Source organism: Egretta garzetta, unplaced genomic scaffold (assembly GCF_000687185.1).
Source record: "Egretta garzetta isolate BGI_Z169 unplaced genomic scaffold, ASM68718v1 scaffold51, whole genome shotgun sequence".
NCBI classification, from domain to species: domain Eukaryota; kingdom Metazoa; phylum Chordata; class Aves; order Pelecaniformes; family Ardeidae; genus Egretta; species Egretta garzetta.
Genome location: NW_009258549.1, coordinates 4,237,308 through 4,256,195, shown reverse-complemented (window position 1 = coordinate 4,256,195; position 18,888 = coordinate 4,237,308). Strand labels below are relative to the sequence as shown.

The 18,888-nt window shown below is 50.8% G+C and overlaps 3 protein-coding genes across 10 annotated transcripts in view; 1 reads left to right on the top strand and 2 right to left on the bottom strand.

Annotated features, from left to right (window-relative positions):
- The window catches only part of CHADL (chondroadherin like), a 6,446-nt gene extending 5,333 nt beyond the window's left edge, over nucleotides 1-1,113 (top strand). For 3 of the 4 annotated variants that reach the window (XM_035903296.1, XM_035903297.1, XM_035903298.1), the window contains exon 5: nucleotides 176-1,113. In XM_035903296.1, coding sequence (XP_035759189.1) covers nucleotides 176-401 — 226 coding nt within the window. In that variant the 3' untranslated portion in view covers nucleotides 402-1,113. The remainder of the gene's footprint in view (nucleotides 1-175) is intronic. The other variant, XM_009647866.2, reaches the window with a different exon arrangement.
- A 350-nt stretch (nucleotides 1,114-1,463) lies between these two features.
- The window catches only part of L3MBTL2 (L3MBTL histone methyl-lysine binding protein 2), an 18,129-nt gene continuing 704 nt past the window's right edge, over nucleotides 1,464-18,888 (bottom strand). Inside the window, exons 1-18 of one of the 5 annotated variants that reach the window (XM_035903300.1) lie at nucleotides 18,426-18,882; nucleotides 17,865-18,112; nucleotides 17,297-17,561; nucleotides 16,917-17,050; nucleotides 16,726-16,849; nucleotides 15,653-15,732; nucleotides 14,610-14,727; nucleotides 14,112-14,246; nucleotides 13,324-13,412; nucleotides 11,438-11,669; nucleotides 10,670-10,749; nucleotides 9,971-10,075; nucleotides 8,618-8,765; nucleotides 7,668-7,750; nucleotides 5,630-5,864; nucleotides 4,794-4,859; nucleotides 3,723-3,845; nucleotides 1,464-2,839 (exon numbers count right to left, since the gene is read on the bottom strand). In XM_035903300.1, the coding sequence (XP_035759193.1) occupies nucleotides 2,733-2,839; nucleotides 3,723-3,845; nucleotides 4,794-4,859; nucleotides 5,630-5,864; nucleotides 7,668-7,750; nucleotides 8,618-8,765; nucleotides 9,971-10,075; nucleotides 10,670-10,749; nucleotides 11,438-11,669; nucleotides 13,324-13,412; nucleotides 14,112-14,246; nucleotides 14,610-14,727; nucleotides 15,653-15,732; nucleotides 16,726-16,849; nucleotides 16,917-17,050; nucleotides 17,297-17,561; nucleotides 17,865-17,867 (2,127 nt within the window). In that variant the 5' untranslated portion in view covers nucleotides 17,868-18,112; nucleotides 18,426-18,882 and the 3' untranslated portion in view covers nucleotides 1,464-2,732. Of the gene's footprint in view, nucleotides 2,840-3,722; nucleotides 3,846-4,792; nucleotides 4,860-5,217; nucleotides 5,373-5,629; nucleotides 5,865-7,667; nucleotides 7,751-8,617; nucleotides 8,766-9,970; nucleotides 10,076-10,669; nucleotides 10,750-11,437; nucleotides 11,670-13,323; nucleotides 13,413-14,111; nucleotides 14,247-14,609; nucleotides 14,728-15,652; nucleotides 15,733-16,725; nucleotides 16,850-16,916; nucleotides 17,051-17,296; nucleotides 17,562-17,864; nucleotides 18,883-18,888 lie in introns of those variants that run through there. The other 4 variants (XM_035903299.1, XM_035903301.1, XM_035903302.1 and 1 more) reach the window with 4 other exon arrangements.
- Nucleotides 5,485-18,888, bottom strand: part of LOC118453262 (histone acetyltransferase p300-like) — an 18,808-nt gene continuing 5,404 nt past the window's right edge. Inside the window, exons 5-6 of the mRNA XM_035903304.1 lie at nucleotides 18,043-18,045; nucleotides 5,485-5,495 (exon numbers count right to left, since the gene is read on the bottom strand). The gene's annotated coding sequence lies outside the window, so the exon portion shown is untranslated. The remainder of the gene's footprint in view (nucleotides 5,496-18,042; nucleotides 18,046-18,888) is intronic.

Genomic DNA, 18,888 nt, shown 5'->3' with positions numbered 1-18,888 from the left:
AACCCAGCCACAGGCTGGGGCAGGCAGATGCTCAGGTATTCACAGCTCCCCCAGGCGAGGCCCTGAGCAACCTGGCCTGGTTTTGAAGCGGCCCGCACCCACCCATGGGCACAGAGTTTTGCCTCTCCCTTCCCCCCCTCCCATTCCTTTCCCTGATCTCCTGCCACATCTCCAGGTGGATCGACAAACTCAACCTCCGTGTAGGGGCCACCTGTGGGTCCCCTGCAGAAGCCCGGGGCTTGAAGGTGAAGCTTTCCACCACTTTCCAAACCTGCCCTGACTGGGGCCGAGGCAAGGCTGGGGGAGCCAGTCCTGATAAGACCAAGGCTGTGAGCAAGCTCAGCAAGAAAAAGAGATCGGGAAAATCACCAGCCAGAGGCTTCAAGAAGAGCAGAGCTTAGGAAGGAGGTGGAGGATGCAACTGGTGAGAGAGTTTTGCTGGATTTGTCGCCACCACGGTGACATGGATATTGCACAAGGTGCAAAGGAGAGCGCCTGGTGCCACCGGAGCGATGCCAATTTGCCAAAGATGCTGCATTTGTTTTTGCAGGGCACAAAGGCGCATTACCCTGGAAAGAACTAGCACAAAAAGCTTCCGTAGAGTTTGCAGCGCACTTTGATGACTCGAACAACAAAGGCAAATACTTGCCTTTTTCTTCCCACGGTTCTCTTCAGCCACGCAGAAAAGCTGGAATCCACAAGTTTGGTTTTGTTTTTAAGAGCGCGGCGCAGGACTGCAAACAGCACCCACGCAAGATCCTGCACTGGCTCATATCTTAAGAGCAGGAAACTTAAAAATTATCATCAGTGAAAACATTGCCCAAATGCCCAGCAGCTCCTCAGAATTAAAATGTAAGCAATCAAAAGCTTTCTGTTTCCTGCAAAACTTGATCCCACATCCCACTCATAAGTGACGTACCCAACCTATTCCCCATGGCAGCCCAGGTTGGGCCCCCCCTAGCCCCAGGGGGAACACAAGGCGATTAGTCTTTTTATAGTCAGAGGTTGGTTTGAGTTGGGAAGGCTTTAAAAGGTAAATGCTTCTGGCTGCTAAATGACCATGTGGGGCATGGAACTGTTACAGAAAAAAAACAAATTTGGGAATTACCATCCTCTAAAGACAGGTGGCCCTACAAGCCCAGCTGTTTGACAAGGCTGGGGGAAGGTGGCAGCCCAAGAGGGAGGGGAAGGAGAAAGCCAAGGGCTTTGCCCGGAGAGGGATGGGATCGTCCCCCCAGCACTTGGACATCCGTGGCAAGCTGGTGTATGGGCAGCGCTGCTGGGAGGGGCAAGCCAGGGGGGGCAGGTGGGCAGGGAAGCCCCCTTACCGGCCTTTCATAAAAATCCCCCACACCCCTCTGCCCTGCTCACCCCATGCTGGACACACCAGCACCTTTCCCAGGGTGGCCCACGTGGTTAGTTAGCTTGCCAACATTTTTTTTTTTTTTTTTTTTTTTTTTGTGGTCATGAACCACTGTGCAAAGTGGGAACTATTTTGGCATCACAAGCTCTTGAGGGGAACATGGCCAAGGCAGCCATTTCGTGGCCCAGGCGGTGTCCTGGGCAGCCACCATTTCCCTGTAGGTCTGACAGGGCACTTGCCCTACAGCCGGCCAGGCCCTGGAGCGGCACCAGCAGGCAAGGCACATCCTTGCCTGCAGAAAGTTCACAGGAACTTGCTACAGAAGATTTAAAACTGGTTTTCATCGCCATTGCCACACTGACCTTTCTGATTTCTGTCCTGAATTTTGATAGCCAGTCTGGGGAAAGAGAGGAATGTGACAGTTTTGCTCCAAAAGGGGAAATGGCATCCCCCACCTTAAGTTAAGTTATCTGTTGCGTTAGTGTGGTACTCAGCAGAACTGGCAAATAGACAGGGGCAAGTGCACAGAAAAAGCCTATTGCACACCTCAAAAATAAAGAATCCCCCAATACAAAACACTGTTTACTTATGCCCACCCACTTACAGCCCTTTTCTTCTCCCCATCTTGGCTAACCCTGGGGTTTTCCGGGTCACCATAACAATTCACAAGCCTTCAGCCTCTTCCTCAAGTTTAATTCACAGGGCTTTAGGGTACAGATTGTAGATCAAATTTACAATAGGACTGCTAAAAAAATTAAAAATTCAAACTGTGCACCATGTCCTCTGCAGTTCTGGGTTCAAAAGCAAGAAGTGATGACACTCAAAAAGGTCTCTCGCACCCTCAAGAGGCATCATCATTCCTTTTTGGTTTGTTTTTTTTCCCCACCTCTTTCTACTCTTCCTGACTTTCTGGGGGGTTGCAGGGTCTAGACCAGGGAGCATAGCACTGATGTCCTACAAGGGCAGCTGATTTCCTGATGCATGTGACCTGCACGCATCATCTCAGACTGCAGCTCACCATCTCCAGCCACAGTTGAGAACCCAAATTTTGCCCCTTCGTGCTCTGGCAGCCTCTTTCCCCGCTGGGAGCTCCTGCTCAGAAAGGTGCCTTCAAGGCCAGGTGCGCACAGCGGTCATCCTGGTCACGCCTCTGCCCTTTCTGGAGTCCATTTCCCAGGACTTAAAATGACAAGTCTGGGGGAAATTTTCTTGCATGCCAGGAAAGCAGAGTTGTGATGTTGCAGGGTGGTCTGCCTGCCTCAAAAAGGGAAGGCTCTTTTAGTCTTCTGCTTCCCTTTGCCAGGACCTTCCCCAAAGAGCCACAAGGTGAAGCACAGGATGCTGCGGGCAGCTGGGGGATACTCCAGGATCAGTCTGTGACCTCCTGCTTTATGCTGCTGACAGGAATGGGAAGCTCTGTGGCTCCAAACTCTATCGAGGGGTCGATGGTTTCTTCCTTTACCTGCACGGCAATGACTAGCAAGAGACAGGAAGAGAGAGGGAAAAATAAATGTGTAAAATCAACTCACACTGCCTTGCTCTACCTGCAGCACCCCAGAACCAGCTCTGTTCACCCAAACACTCAAAACGCCCCAGGTTTCCCGCCCACTTCTTGAGGGTCCCTTACCACAGGCAGCCCTGTCTTGCTGGCACAAATCTATCCATGGTCACAGCAGCAATCAGGATGGGACTAAATGCTGGCAGCATTCAGCTGCCTACTCCCAAGAACAACCTCTCATAGGGTCGAGGGTGGAAAAGCCAGCATGGTCCATTCTCTGCCTGCCTGGGTCCACACAGGGGAAATTAAAACCTTTGTGAACAATGGGGACCTGCATGAGGCTCCATCCCCACGTGCACAATGCACCTTGATCACCCTCTTCCCCAACACTAGGGTTGGAAGATGACCCAGCTGCCTGATGCTCTTCTGGTCACATCTCTTGGTGTTCAGCACGATGGGCTGTGTTCACATGCTGTGACAGCCCTTAAGGGGACTGGGATGTGACAGCACACTTTTGACACATCTGTCTTGACTCTCCTCCCTAAGTGACCTCACACAACCAGACTGCTCAGTAGGGCAGCCTGGCCCTCAGCAGGCATCAGCAGCATCAACATATCCAGCTACACCAGTGTCACCAAACCTCCTCAGGAGGCAAAACTTCCCAGGGAAAGCCAGCAAAGGCTGATCTTCCACTCACTCTGTCTCTGGAGGAGTGGGGAAGGACATTTGTCACATACAGCCTTTCCCTGCCTGGGAGCACACGTGACATAACGGCCAAGAGGCAGCGCAGCCCTTGTGAGGGCTGGTGGCATGCAGGGCGTACGCGAGAGAGATGCTGGGTAGAGGAAATCACTCCCTTACTCTCATCAGGTGCTGGCTCTGGCAAAGCCTTGCTGGCAGCTTTTGCTTCTCGTTTCGTCTTCTGTGTGGAAGGCTTCTTGACAGTCTGCTTGATGTTGTGTGTTTTGGCAGGTAACTTTTTTCCTTAACAAAGAGATAACAGAGCATGGGGAAAAGCGTGTTTCTTTTCCCTTGGACAATCAGCAACCCTGCTCCACTGAGAAACCACAGGCCAGGGACCAGCACAACTGACCAGCAAGCTACATGGTCATTAGCGGCCAACTGGTTACTCAATAGAAATGGCCTACTGGAGAAAAACTCTATAGTCATCATCTCAAAATACGCTCCTCCGTGTTCTCCTTCATTAAAGGCAAGGCACTTCAGTGTATGCTTAACTTCCAAGGAGCGGGTCCTGTTGGAATCAGTCTAGAGTCAGCTTTGCTTACCTGTCTGGGCCTAGTCCTAGGCAATGGGCATGGTGGGTCCAAGGCATGGGCACGGTAGCATTAATGTTTTAATTTTTAGCTGACGTTTTTATTTAGGTTGAATGTCTTTATATTCTTTAGATGTCCTTTCCTCTCCACCCCCCAGGAAGGAATTTCTTGCCTTTCTACACATGATTTGCCACAGCTATTGCAACAATGACGACAACAACGACAAGATGAAACAATAACACGGTCCAGCCCCACTACTGGCCTCTTCAGCCATCTTAAGGCCTTCTTTCCCGCAGCACAAAGCCAGGCAGGGTTGCTCTCCAGCTACCCTCCAGCTGCAGCAAATGATTTCCCTCTGACCACAGACACAGCGGGGAAAGCAGCACAACCTCACGCCTGGAAGCAAGCGCCATCTATACCTTGGCCAACAGAAAACAGACTGCAAAACAGATCCTTCCCACAGACAGAGCTCTCTGCTCTCTCAGGCAATGGGGGCAGTTAAGAAGGATGAAGCTGTGTTGTCAAACCCACAGCTAACTGAGGGCATCCACAGCAAGACAAGGCCTCTCTCTCCTGCTCTGAGGGGAGACGGACGGGGTTCCTCTAACTGGGCCCAGCCTGCGAGCGAGCGGGAGGGCACTAATCAAACATCACTCACTCTTCTTTCCATAGGGTTTCTTCTTCTTCTTGGGCACCTCCTTGGCCTTCACTGGAGTTGTGGGCTCTGTCATGGAGACGAGAGGGAAACGAAAGCCAAGTCCCATAACCAGTAGGTAACTGGGATGAAGTGACATAAGCGAGAAACAAGATATACCCGTCCCCCCGAGCCAACGCCCTCTCCCCGAGACAACCAGTTGAGGGGAAAGCACAGCTCTTGCGCAGTCGCTCTCTGTGCTTCCAGGCGAGGGCCCAGGGTGGCAGGCAGGGGCAGCACAGGGGAGAGAGGCCCAGTAGAGATTTGGCAGGGGCAGTAAAGAAACAAGATTCGGAGCTTGGGACCCGACAGAAAACATCTGCAGAGGTGAGGCAGTGGCCTCCCTGCAACAAGGGAAGGAATAAACTCACGAGAGGGATGCTCTTACCTTTTACAGGCAGAGTCAGAGAATTGATGAGAAAAGGGAGCAGGGGCCGAGCCCTCCCTGCTACCTGGCTGAGGTTGTAGGTACGCTTAGTAAAAGGGAGCTGTGCAGGGCTAGGACCACCTGGAACTCTACCCGACTTCATCAGGAGCCATTCTCTGTTGGTGTGCAGGTGGGGGAACAGAGGGAAAACAGAGGCAACCTCAAATCTCAGGCTGTTTTCTCCCCACCACAGACTCCTTCCTCTGCCAGCTGCCAGAATGTGTGGCAGCAGAGGAAGGCTTATGGTAGCCAGCACAAATCAAGGAGGCAATTTTCTCCTCCCTACAAGGCCCAAAAAGGAGGAGCCACTCACAGAGGAGGAAGAAGGAAACCTTTTCCTCTAGCATTAGAAACCAGTCAAATCTTCACTCACCTGGAACAACAGGTGGTTGAAGCTGGTAGCCTGTGAGCTCACACCACCCCACAGGATAAATGTCTGGAGACTCGCAGTCCACCCACTGGTCATACTCGTTGTCCCAGCCATCAAAATGGATGCTAAGCAGACGGTGGACTACACGCTTCACCGTGGCCACGCAGATGAGTCGGGGCTCCATCAGGTCCACTGCTTCCACCTTCATGCCTGCCTTGAAGCCGTGGTTTGGGCAGTCCTGAGTGCAGAAAAAATGAAAAAAGAAAACCCAAGGCCATTGCACCCAGTCCAAACCCAGACCTGGCCACCAGCAGCCACCAGCTACAGGCTTGCCTCCAGCTTAAAGCAAGCAGAGGGAGAACAAGCCCACAGTCACGCAACAGAACCAACCAGTCACCTAACAGAAGGGGGCACACATTAATAGATCCAAGGCCAGCTTTGTCCTTAGTGAACCTCAGCCCAGCCTTTAGAAACAAGATCCTGACCTAGGGGGAGCAGCAGGGAGCAGTTAAAGGACACCCAATCAAACCCATTAACCTGAGATAGCCCTGGGAAATCAGAAAGATCAGCACAGGCCCAGGTGATGCAGCAGTTTTGCTGATGCAGAACAGACCCCCCTCCACCCAAGTGCCAGCCACATGGCCACAGGCAGTAAGTGATGCAGAACCCACCAGGAACCTGGAGCTCTTGGCAACACTAGAGAATCACAGGTCACACTCAGAGGGACCAAGCTATCATTATAACCACAAAAGCATGACACTGCTGGTCCTGACCAGCTAGACGGGGGCTTTACACACTTCTGTGCCTTGGGCTCTCCTTAGAAATGCTGACTGACAGCAAAGGGCAGCCCAACAGAGACACTGGAAATTGTCTACCTTGACTTCAGGAAGGTTTTTGACACTGTCTCCCATAAGATCCTCATAGAGAAGCTGATGGAAGTATGGGCTGGGTGAGGAGACAGTGAGGTGGGCTGAAAACTGGCTGAGGGGCTGGGCCCAGAGGGTGATGATTAATGGCATAAAGTCTAGTTGGAAGGTAGTAATTAGCAGTGTACCTCAGGGGTCAATGCTGGGTCCAATCCTGTTCAATTTGTCATGTCAAACTCAGCAAGTTTGCTGGATACAAAACTGGCAGAAGAGACTGATATACTAGAGGGTTGTGCTGCTATCCAGATGGACCTTGACAAGCTGAAGAAATGGTCTGACAGGAACCTCACGTAGTTCAACAAAAGGAAATACAAAGTCCTGCACCTGGGGAGGAACAACCCCAGGCACCAGCACAAGCTGGGGGCTGAGTGGCTGAAAAGCAGCTTGGCAGAAAAGGGCCTGGAGTTCCTGGTGGGCACCAAGTTGAACATGAGCCAGCAGTGTGCCCTGGGGACAAAGGCAGCAAATGGTATCCTCAGCTGCATTAGGAGGAATGTTCCCAGCAAGATCATGGGAGGTGATCCTGCCCCTCCGCTCAGCACTGCTGAGGCCACACCTGGAGTGCTGTGTCAAGGTCTGGGCTCCCCAGTACAAGAGAGACTGGGACACACTAGAGAGAATCCAGCAAAGGGCCACGAAGATGAGGAGACTGGAGCATCTTTTATATGAGGAGAGGCTGAGAGAGCTGGGACTGTTCAGCCTGGAGAAGGGAAGGCTCGGGGGGATGTGAATACCTGCAGGGAGGGTACAAAGACGACAGAGCCAGGCTCTTCTCAGTGCTGCCCAGGGACAGAGCCAGAGGCAATGGGCACAAACTGAAACACAGGAGGTTCCCTCTGAACATCAGGAAATGCATTTTACTGTGAGGGTGACTGAGCACTGGCACAGGTTGCCCAGGGAGGTGGTAGAGTCTCCATCCATGGACATATTCTAAAGCCGCCTGGACGTGGTCCTGGGCAATCGGCTCTAGGTGACCCTGCTTGAGCAGGGGTGTTGGACAAGATGACCTCCAGAAGTCCCTTCTACCTAACCATTCTGTGACAGCCAGAGCTCTTGTGCTCCTCCTTGCTGACTGCAAGCATCCCAAAACATCTCTTCTTCCTGGCAGCACTCACTGTGTTGAAGAGCCGTGCTGGAACTGGTCTTGATTTAGTCTTTTCCAGGTAACTTTCCCAGTTGAAGCTCTGTGCATCTTGCCCTGCAGTAGGAAGAAATGGTCAGCCGGGAAAAGGCAGTCACTGGGCAGACCAGCTGGGAGAAAAGGCAGGAAGGAGACATAGCAATTGGTTGCAAAGCGGTTTCATTAACCAGCACACACAGCCTAATCTTGGACATAAATGTAGTGCACAGATTCCATGGCAGTCCAGCACCTCCCCTCCAGCACGCAAATATGGAAAAGTGCAAGCTGCACCTCTGAACACCTGTGTCAGTCACATATCCAGACTACAAAGAAAGGCAAGGAGAAGCAGCAGGCAGGAAGAAGTATGTTCAAAAGACACCAATCTTTCTCCCACCAGCAGGAACATGAAAGGAAGACAGAATAGCACGGTGCAAAAGGGCTGCCACACAGAAATTCAGAGCAGGCCTTTTCGGATATGGCCAGATGAGGCAGTAAAAACACTCCTGGGGTGATTTCCTCTCAGGATTTTGCAGAAATATTGGTCTCAGATTTATTCATATGGGAAGAAGAGGTGACTCGTGCCACTTTTAAGTACTGAGTCATGCAGCAATGGCTCTACTTATCCCTTCCCACCCTTCTTGTCCTTTAAACTTCTGATTCTGTTCAGTTTGGGGATTGTACACCTCTCCCACACATCCACCAGGAGCTAACCACCATGTCATTAATGCCCTTTGGAGATGTTACTCCCTTCCATAAAGTGCCAAGACTTGGTATATGGGCAGAGCTTAAAGGGACTGGCTCTCTGAACCAGCCCTACCTCCCTGAAAAACAGGCAGATTAGGACCTTGTGGTTTTGATTCATCTGAACCTGACATCTCTCAGAAAAGCACAGTCCAGCAGATTCTGCATACAGGTTTGTAGCACAGGGCAGAGGCCAAATCTCACCTTTTGGAGGGGTCAGATCGATGTTGTTCTTCTGACAGAAGTTGACGGGGAAGATGGCATGCGAGGAGGCATGATAGCAGAACCAGTCAGACCCATCGGCAGACGTGGCTCCATCAATGCTGATCATGAGATACCCGTCCAAGAGGACCTGAGATGGGAGTGAAGGGCATGAGTGTAGAGCTTCGCTTGCTCTAAAGCCTCTCCTCTCAAAGGATCCTCCCAAGAACCCTCACAGATGGAAAACAATTGCCACTAGATAGTAAAATGCAATGTTATATGCTCCAGGGCATGCAGTAGCTTCTCCTGATATGTTAGTCAACACAAGTTAATCCCCAAAGCAGCAATTTCTGCAGGACTGGGACCAACACCAATAGCCTTGTGAAAAGGACTCAGCCATAAATGGCCAGGAGCTCTGTTCTCCCTCATTTTATTGGCAGCCCAGAGACCCTTTACACCAGCCAGGTCATGAATTTGTTTCTGGGCAGAACGGAAGGGCACCACCTTCAGACGTGCCACTTCCTGAACAGTGACAACACTTGTCCCATCCTGTCACTCACTGATAATTGGTGCCTACCAAACATGATAAGCATGTCTGCCCCAACCTCTTCACATTTCCAAGCAATGGCTGAAGGGAAAGATTTACAGACACAAAGAGCTTTCCTAGCATCCCCCTGCCAAACCTCAAGCATCAAAGTCCTCTGCTTGGGTTCTATGAAGGCAAGCAGCTTCTTGAGGAAGCAAGAAAAGCTCAAGGTGATGCTGTACTTTAGAACATGCAACACACCTCACTGAAGAAACCTGATCAAGCAATTTACTTCCCAACACTAACACAGGAGTAGAGCTCACTGCCACCTCATCAAGAGAGATTGCAGGAGGCATGTCCAACCTCAGCTTCCTACATCAGTGAATGCTGTTCATACAGATACACCCCAATCCCCACCCAGAGGTCACCCCACAACTCTTCCCCTCTCCTTTCTCTCCTCAATGCAGCACTACAAGGCCTCTCTTTATGCGCTCCAAGAACTTGGGAACAAATCTTCCCTACTGCATGGCCAAGGGTGAAGAAAGGGTGGCTGCCAGTCACACACACTGGACAATTAGCTTGCAGACCAAGCATGTTCATCTTCATGTTGTCCACTTAGGCACACGTGCACAACTGTTGGTCTCATGAGCTTCTCAGACCAGTGAGGGAATGCCCCAATTCCCTCCACACACCAGCCCCCTCCCTCTCTTGACAGCTCCTTCCTCTCCCTCATGCAAAATCCCACTCGGTCTCATTCATTTGCAAAGACCTGAGGAGAGGCTTGGTTATCTCAGGTAAACCATATACCCCCTTCTGCCCACTGAACTTACCTTGCAAACAGTGGCCACACAAATGTTGCCCAGATTCAGGGGGTCAATGGCCTCCAGTTTCATGCCTTCCTCAAACCATCCACCTTCAGCATAGACAGCTCGTACCTAAGGGAGACTCTGGTGTACCATGTGCTGTCAGGGGTACGGAACAGTTCCATCCCGACACCAACCACGCCAAGTGCAGACAGGATTAGAGCTTCTTGGCTCAACCCAAGTTGGGAGGGGAAAGAAATTACAAGAAATACAAAGAGGCAGCCAAATCAATGCTGTCTTTGTGTCAGCAATCTCCTGCCAAGGCTGTAGTCAGTCAGAGAGCTGGGCCCTGCACTCAGCCTGCTGCTCCACAGCAAAGCAAGCCTCCTCATTACAGTCCTCACCAGGATGATCCAGCCCCTTGTCTGAACTGGTCTCTCCCATGCAATCATCTTCGCTCTCCAACTCAAAAGTTCTAAGCAACTGCTTGCCCTTCAATTGAATACCTCAATCTGTCATTGTCTTTTAGTTCTTCCATCTTTCTATTTTGACCTGCCCTGGCCCAACCACAGCCTTGACACCCCAAACACCTTACTGCCCTATAGCTGTAAGAGAGACAAACGAGTCATCCTCCACAACCCATGCAGCAGCACATATACCCAAGGAAGGAAGTGGTATCATTCGTTCCTTTGCTGTGGTCAACACAGAAAGGCAGACTTGTCCTACCTTCTTAAACAGATAGGGGACAGCATCACAGTAAATCTTCCGGAAGGTGGGATGGTTTGCCATGTCACTGCGCTTTTCTTCTGTGAGGAATGGAAGAAACTAAGATAAAAAACTTGCAGCAACTGCAGTAAGAAAACACACTGGCTATTAATTATCTGGTGAGAGCTCAGCAGCTATAAAAGAGCTATATCAGAGACCATGAGAAGAGTAAAAAACAGGTCAGTCCCTCTACACCTTCCCACCACATGGGCTGTGATGCAGGGCTTGCTCAAAAGCAGATGGATGATCTTTGAGTGCTAATGATAACACCTCTGCATGCAGCTGTAATCACCAGGGAGAGGCAGCAAAGGGAGACACAATCAAAAGGATCAGCAGGACTTAAGTCTTGTTTTTTCTGCCAGTCTTAAGCTGATCAAGAATTCCTCTCTGTAAAGCCCAGAAAAAAACCACAATCTGACGGCATCCAGTCTTAAGGAAGCCAGCACGAATTTCCTCAAAAAACCTAGAAACACCTGTGATGTTGCAGACTGCATTCTCACACAGTGAGGACAGACTACCTGCTTCAGGTAAGAAACCCTACAGTCCCCCTCTCCCGATCTATGGCAGCTGATCGGTGGGCTTTTATCTATGCAGGGGAAAAGCAGCAGACAGACAACCGCGTAGATCTTATCTGTCTATTATCTCCCAGCATGTCAAGACTGGTGTCAACAGCAGGGTCCAGGCATCTCATAGCAAATCAGAAGATACTTGTGGTGGCCTGATCCCTACCTGTCTTCTTCATGCTGTGGCCCACCCTCCGTGACCAGCCCACAGGATGGATGAGGGGACTCCACATGTGGCACCAGAAGTCATCATCACTGTCACCATCCTCATAGAGGAGTCTCAGTCTGCCCCCGATCACCGTGTCCACCACTGCCATGCGCGTCCGGGATACGTGGTTCTTATCCACCACCTCTACCCGCATGCCCTGCCGGAATGGGTACTTCATGCTCTCTGCCATCTGTCAACACCAACAGAGGAGGTGAGATCAATTGCACTTGGTGTTCTCCTTATCCAAACACTTCAAAGAACAGCTTTCCCCACAGACATGCTGGCCAAGCCCCTACACTGCCCAAAGGTAACACCTCTGAGGAAGGATGCATGGGAGTGGGTTCATCAGGGGGACAGGGAGCTGCCAGCCCCACACCAGACAGCACTGTTGGGCACATGCACCCTAAGTCTCCCCTGTCCTGTGGCCCTGTAACAGCTACCCCCACCCTTTCCCCAGCAGCCATGCTCAGCCAGCACCTTGTGTGAGTGTTCTGAGTGCGAGAAACAGATGTCACTTTGCATGCCTTTTTCAGTCATGAAAGAGACCATAAGGGTTTCAAGGCTGGAGCAACTAGAGGTGTAGCTTCCCAAAGGGCAATAGTATTTTCAGTTGACTTTAAAAGAGATCAGGCCCTTTTTACTCTGATCAGAGGTTGAGCAATATGACGATCAGTCTGCCAACTCCACCTCCAATGCCAGAGTTACTCTGTAGACTGACCCAAAGGCACAGGCACATCAAAAAAGACACTGGCTGCCTTCTGATGATTTTTTTTTCCTTTTTTCTTTTTTTTCTTTTCTTCTTTTTTTTCTTTTTTTTTGAGACCTTCAGTTTGCTGATACAGCCTAGCCCTACTCATCCACAAATACCCAAAGGTGTTTATAGAACACCTGACATTTTGGCACTGGAGATCCCAGAATACTGTGCAGCAGCTAAGAGCCACAGCTCAAAACAGACTCAGACATCCTGAAGAACTTTTAAGTGACGATCTTCCCCTTCCATCTCCTGTTCATTAGGTGGAGATGCTGGGGGAAGAAAGATACTGACAATAACTGTCTCCATCTACCACTTCCCTTCCATGGCGTGAGCTCTCAGCTACAAGCTGTGGCCTGGGAACAAGTAGCTATGAACATCCTCTCAAATTTCTGAGAAGCAACAAGGGAAACATCAACTATGTCAAGGGCTCCAACTCTGTCTCACCAATTACCCCACACACACCCCCCCAGGAAAACCCATCACCTGCCTTCCTGCCTGCTGTCTCTGGGACGGTCTTCCTTACCTGTGGTTTACAAAGTTGCCAGCGACAAAAGAGTCTTTTCTCCCCAACAAGGTCTAACCTCAGTGCAGGCTCCACAAAACAACCACAAGAGCTATAAAGCTGGCGAGGCCACAGCACAGCTGCTTCCATGCACTTCAAGGGAGCCTGCGCTCCTCGCACTCCCTGCAGGCTGCTGTGCTACCAACACTGAAGGCAAAGATTTCTGACTCTTAGAGCTGTTCCCCAGCACTGAAACAGGGCCAGGAAAGACCAGGGTGGAGCTGCACTGGCCCCTCCCCTCAGCAAAAAGCAAACTCATCCCCAGTACTTTCCAGCAGAGGTAGACATGGCAACAGCTTTTAAAGCCCATCTATGACCCAAAGGAGAAACAGTTGTGCTGACAGGGTGTAGGGGCTGTGCCATTACCTACAGCATCATGACAGGTGTCTTGCTGCCCCTGTCCTGTCCAGGTTTTGAGGGGACACACAGAGGAGTTGCACAGATCAGAACCAGAAGAGACATGTTGCACACACATCTCTTGGCTTCAGCTTCATTTCCACACATAAAATGACAGCCTCCCACATTTACCTTGATGTGGAAATCCACTGGGATGGTCCTGGCTCCCACCAGTTTTTTCATGAGGTAACTCCTCCAGTCAGTGTACTTGGCATGGATAGCTATATACGCACAGGGAAAAAGCACATCTTTATGACTGAAGGAATTACAGCACCACACTACACCTTTCTTTCTCTCCGAGAGTCCATCTGCATTAAAATGCCTTTTTCACAGTCAGATCCTGTACGTGCTCTTAGGCAGAGCCTGTTCCGAGAGCTCGCTCCCATAATAGGCCATAAGGTATCATCTTTAAAGAATGGACTGGGCCAAGCAGACACCCAACTCCACTGAACTAGATGTGGAAGTGGTATTAGAGCAAAGCCATGGAAGCCATACCAAGCAAACCTCAGCTTGCCAGAATTCTGCTAAACATCCCTCTCCTAACTGCTAGCTGAGCAGTGACTGGATCCAGTGCGCTCCCCAGAGACATTGTCCAGGATGTAGGACCAAAAAGTTCCCCCAAAGGTTAAGCCTAGCCACTGTATGGGCCAGAAGGAGGAACAGCCACCTGCATTAGCCTCTGTCCATAGGTCTGACACCAGTTCTGCATCCAGCACCCCCAGGGTCAAGCACAGGGAGATGGAAAGGGAGCAGTCCAAGCAGTCTCCAGCTTCCTGAAGAACTAACTGTTCTTTGTAACTTAGACCACAAGCGGAGTTGCGGTCCCACATACAGCAGGAGCACCTGTCCCACTGCGCTATGCATAAACCAAGGCTCCTCCATGCCTACGCACATGCTGACCCCCGTCACCCCACACTCACTTTGAGGCGGTACCAGGATTTTGCTGTTGATGGCACACCAGCCAATGGGGTGAATATCCACTGTGCCCAAATTGCACCAGAAGTCATGGCCAGCATCATTCTCAAAGCCCTCATATCGCAGAAGGGCTCTGTACCCTGCCAGGACAGAGCAGACAACCAGAGAAAGGCATTAGAGGCCAAGAATTTCTCCTCTCCCTGTTGGGCACCACAGGCTTAGTCCCTACAACATGGCCTTCAGAGCTCTGCACAGGCTATCAGAGCTTCTCCAGCCATTCTAGAGGCAGAACCATCCTTTCAAAGAGCCCAGCAACCAGAAGAGGAACCAGATGCTGGTTTCTTCCCACCCCCACACCGTGAAATTTCCTGTTCCAAAAATCTCTCAGCAGTTGCATAGATCCAAAGAGCTGACCTTTTGCTCAACCAGCTACACTCAGCTCCCTAAAGCTCCCCTCAGAGGTTAGCCATCCCCAGCTGTCAGGAATTACATTGGAGACATACCTACAGTCTGGATGACAGATGCAATCCAGTACACACGGCTGGGGAGCACGGCATCACTGTTCAGCACTTCCACTTTCATACCTTTCACCACATCATCCCACTGATCAAAGAGTGGCACCTGAAGGATTGAGGCAGCCATGTTGAGAGAGGGACATTAACAGTTAAAGCAGGGCTCAGACCCTCATTCTAGCTTTCAGAGATAACGTTTTAGGCGTTACACTTTCACTTTAGGCCCAGGTTTATGTGCCTTACCCTTCCTATGTGTGTCAACAGCTTGAAACGAAACCAACCTGTCCCAGCATCTCACTGGGGTGTTCACAGAGGATCCCAAGAGGCAGAACATTGTACAGCAACACTTAACTATTTCACTGCCAGCTGTCCTATTACCCCAAAGTACCTGCTGCCATTCCTCTACCATATCAAAATCCCTAACCATCTAACTGCCGTGTCTTCCTGACCTATCCTCAAGAAAAAGAAAATTTTGTTGGTATTATCACAGATCACAACTCAAAAGGAACATCACAAGTGCGTCTTAATACACAGAGAGGGTGGGGCTGCTATAATACCCAAGAACTGCCATTCTTCCACATATCTGCCTCGGCTACTTGGCCCACAAGGGTTGTAAATCAGTATGATAGGAACCAGATGTGCTGGAGGGGGCAGCTACTGCCAGGCCCACATAAGTGAAGTTCCCCCCTGCACATCACCCTGGGCTGTGCTCACCCACACAAACTGCAAAGGCAACCAGGAGCTTTCTGCTATACCCCCATCAGAACTAATTCTGTCCCCAGCCAGCACTGGGCCATCACCACCTGCAGGGTTTCTACCAAGTCCCGCTCTGCTTCCTCCCCTAAAACTCCTGGTCTCGCTGTGGGACTCCATTCTTATCTGTGAGAAGCTCCAACTTTTTTTCCTCGTATCAGCTGGGGCTTAATAACCAGTTCCCCAGGTCTCTCCCCACCACCTGTCACAAGGGCACAGGACAGCCCCACGCATATGACATGTCCCATGCACATAGCGAGGCACAGCAAAGAAGAACTCACGTGTTTGAAGCAGCTGACAGGAGCTGCCTTGAAGCCATGCTCCTGCAGGTACTTCCCCCAGTCAAAGCCCAGGACGAGTGCTACAAGCAGACACGAGAGAAGAAAATCAGGTGGGATTATAGAAAAGGCACAGAGTGCTCAGTTACGTCTGGACTACAGCTTGCAGCCACACTGTGGCCTGCTCTGGGACAGAGCCCTCCCCCCAGCACACAGGGACTCTGCGTTCCAATGCATTTTCCCTGGTGGGGAACAGGATCCTACAAGTGCACAGAGACCAGCCCCCACAAGAGGCACAATATATTATTAACCAATCCTTGCTGTCACTTGCTTTTGGGGAAGGGAGGGCAGGAGGGGCAAAAGAAGGGTCAAATCCAGTGCAGGGCTCAAGCACTCCAGGGAGAGTGGAGACCACATCCTCTCAGTCCTAAACCACTTAGCAGCTTTGCCTCTCGGCAGCAACACTGCAGGCTCATATCAGCAGCACTTGCTTCCCTAAAGGGTGCTAGGAAAATCAGAGTGAAGCACTGGGATATTAATCCCATAGTCACTCCTGATCCAAGGCTATTGCTCTGCTCCAGCAGCAGTCTGCCTGGGGAGCAATTCCTACTGCGATCCCCTTTTGCTCTAACACAGCAGCTTGCTACTCCTTCAGCTACAGTGACTGGTTGTTCCTCAAGTTAATCAGTGAGTGACTCAGGTTAAATATAACTCCACTGGCATTTGGGCAGCGAACGACTGGCAGCAGCAGGACACCTTTAAGTCAACTTTGCCAGCAGAAGTCAACACCTCATGGGACTATGACTACAGAGCTTATGCTGCACTACAGGCCAAGCTGCACCAGGAGCAAGGATGAGGCTGCAGTAGTGGAGGGGAAGGAACCCACCAGGGCTCCACTAGCACCTGGGAGTGCCCTGTGTCCTGCCAGCCTGTGTCAGAGTGATCCACACACATTGTTTCAGTACAAGGCAGTGTACCAGAGGGGAGGAAGCGTAGACTGTACAGCTTACAGCCCTCCAGGTGTCCCCATTTCTGTGGCTCCAGTAGCTGCATTTCCTCACACCCCCTACACTCACCATCCTGGCCTGTCAGTGTCCCGTCTGCCAGCTGCCCTGTGCCCTGCGAATGGAGGAAGGCCCCAATCTTGGCTGACCAGGCTGCCTTGTGCAGGACTTTAGCTTTCTTTGTTGGTGGCTTCCCCTACAAAAGAAGGAAGGTTAGGAATGCTGGTGGCACAGAAGAGGAAGGAGGAAGGGGTTTGACTCACCTGCAGTCTGGCCAGAATGCTGGCCTTCTTGGAGTTTGAGGAATAGCTTCTGGAGCAGGAGACGCTGCAGAAACGTTTGGTCTTGGAGAAGAAAGCCTCCCTGGTGCCCACAATCCCACACATCTCGCACACAGCTGAGAGAAGGAAGGCACAAAAATGTGAGCAGTTGGCAGGGTCGATACACTACAAGGACAGAGCTGAGCCCAGGTAATCCTTATTACACATAGCAGTTCCCCCACATAGCCCAGAAAATGCAGTCTCAATGCAGTGTTGCTCTCAAAGCATACTCAAGATGCAGTCACATGTCCTTTGGCTTCCCCCAGCCCTCATTCTTTTCATCACACACGTGCTTTAGGTAGAACAGGCAGGCAGGGCAGTACCTGGCTCAGAGCCGCTGTCCTCTGTGAGGCGGCCTGTGGATGGCTGGTGCACAGGAGAGGTTGGAAGCTCTCCAGCTTCCCGGTCTACCACCTCATCATCACTAGACTCATCCAGACAGGAGCTGCTGTCGCTGCCCATGCTGCTGTTGTAGCCCCGGAAGCTGTCATAACCCCCGAAGATGTCCAATTCATCATCTTCCTCATCGTCACCTTCCTCCTCCATCCTCTCCAAAGATGAAGTCTTGTGGCAGAAGGTAGACACCAACTGAAAAAGAGCCAATCTGCTTTAAAATAGACATTTTACGCTCCACCCCACAATAAACCTGCCTTCATTGCTAGGGGGGTCCTCCTAGGCCGGGGAGAGGCCTCGGGGAGAGCAATGAGTCCACCTAACAACCCCAAAGGCAGAAGTTTGAATCCCTAGCAAGGAAGCTATTACCCCCACAACAGGTCACTTTACAGGTATTTCATAGGCTGCATTCTGCTTCCCAAATACCACAGCCACAGAACTGCAGCTACATAGAAAAAAAGTTTGAAAACATGGAGAGAATCCAGGGAACTACACTACCATGCTGATGAAGACAGAGGAGACACCATCCTTCCAGGCACTGTCTTTCCCAACAGCTGAACAGCAGTGCAGTCACCATCAACATTAAAGTTACTGCAAACCTGAGTGCAGAGCACAAAGCTGCACACTCTGGCCACCATAGCTCACAAGACCAGTACAGCCTGGATGTCAGCAGGACAGACTCGACTCTGGAGAAGGTTTTTGTTGTTTGGAAACTGCATAGTCCACAGCTGACCTCTGTTCAGAAGCTGCATCAGCAGGATAACAGAACAATGCTTGTTAAGAGTTTTTTGTTACAACCAGATGTCTCCACAACCAACCGTCTTCACTAGCTCTTCATACTTGCTGTTACAGCGAGAGAGCAGAGAGGCAGTGACTGAAGAAAGAGCACAAACATTCAGTGACTGTTTCTCAGACTAGAACAATCTTGAACCAGGCTCCAAACAAATGCAAAAGCTGAGGAAAAGCGTTAGCAACTCAAGAAAGAGCAGCAAGAAATCAGCACAGGGAGTGATGGAACAGAAAGGTAGATTAGAACAGCCACGTGAGGCACCAGGATACAATTGTTCATCCAAGAGGGCAACAGCAGAAGATCAGCAACAAGTCCATCACCTTCCAGTGCTAAATCCCCTCTGAAGCCTGGCTCCTGGGTATGATTATAGACACGTGAACAGGAAGATCAGCCTTCACTCACTGCTGTCTCCCCACATCCTCCCTGGCTTTCACACAAGGTACCCAGGTTGTTCCCTGAAGACAGAGATGCTCTCCTGCAGATCCACATCATCAGACAATGTTCCTGATGTCAGAAATGCCTGAACCCCTCAAAAAAAGCACGTAAATCTTTCTTCACGCCTTCCGTCAGCTCTTAGGAAGCGAGTATCTTTGGATCATGACTCTTCCACTGAACGCGAATGAAACTTGCGGACATGTTACAACTTCCCAGGTCTGACGAGCGGGGCAGAACCACCCGCAGCCTCCGCAGAGAGGCGAAGGGGACACAGAGGCCCATCCCGCCCGGGTCAGA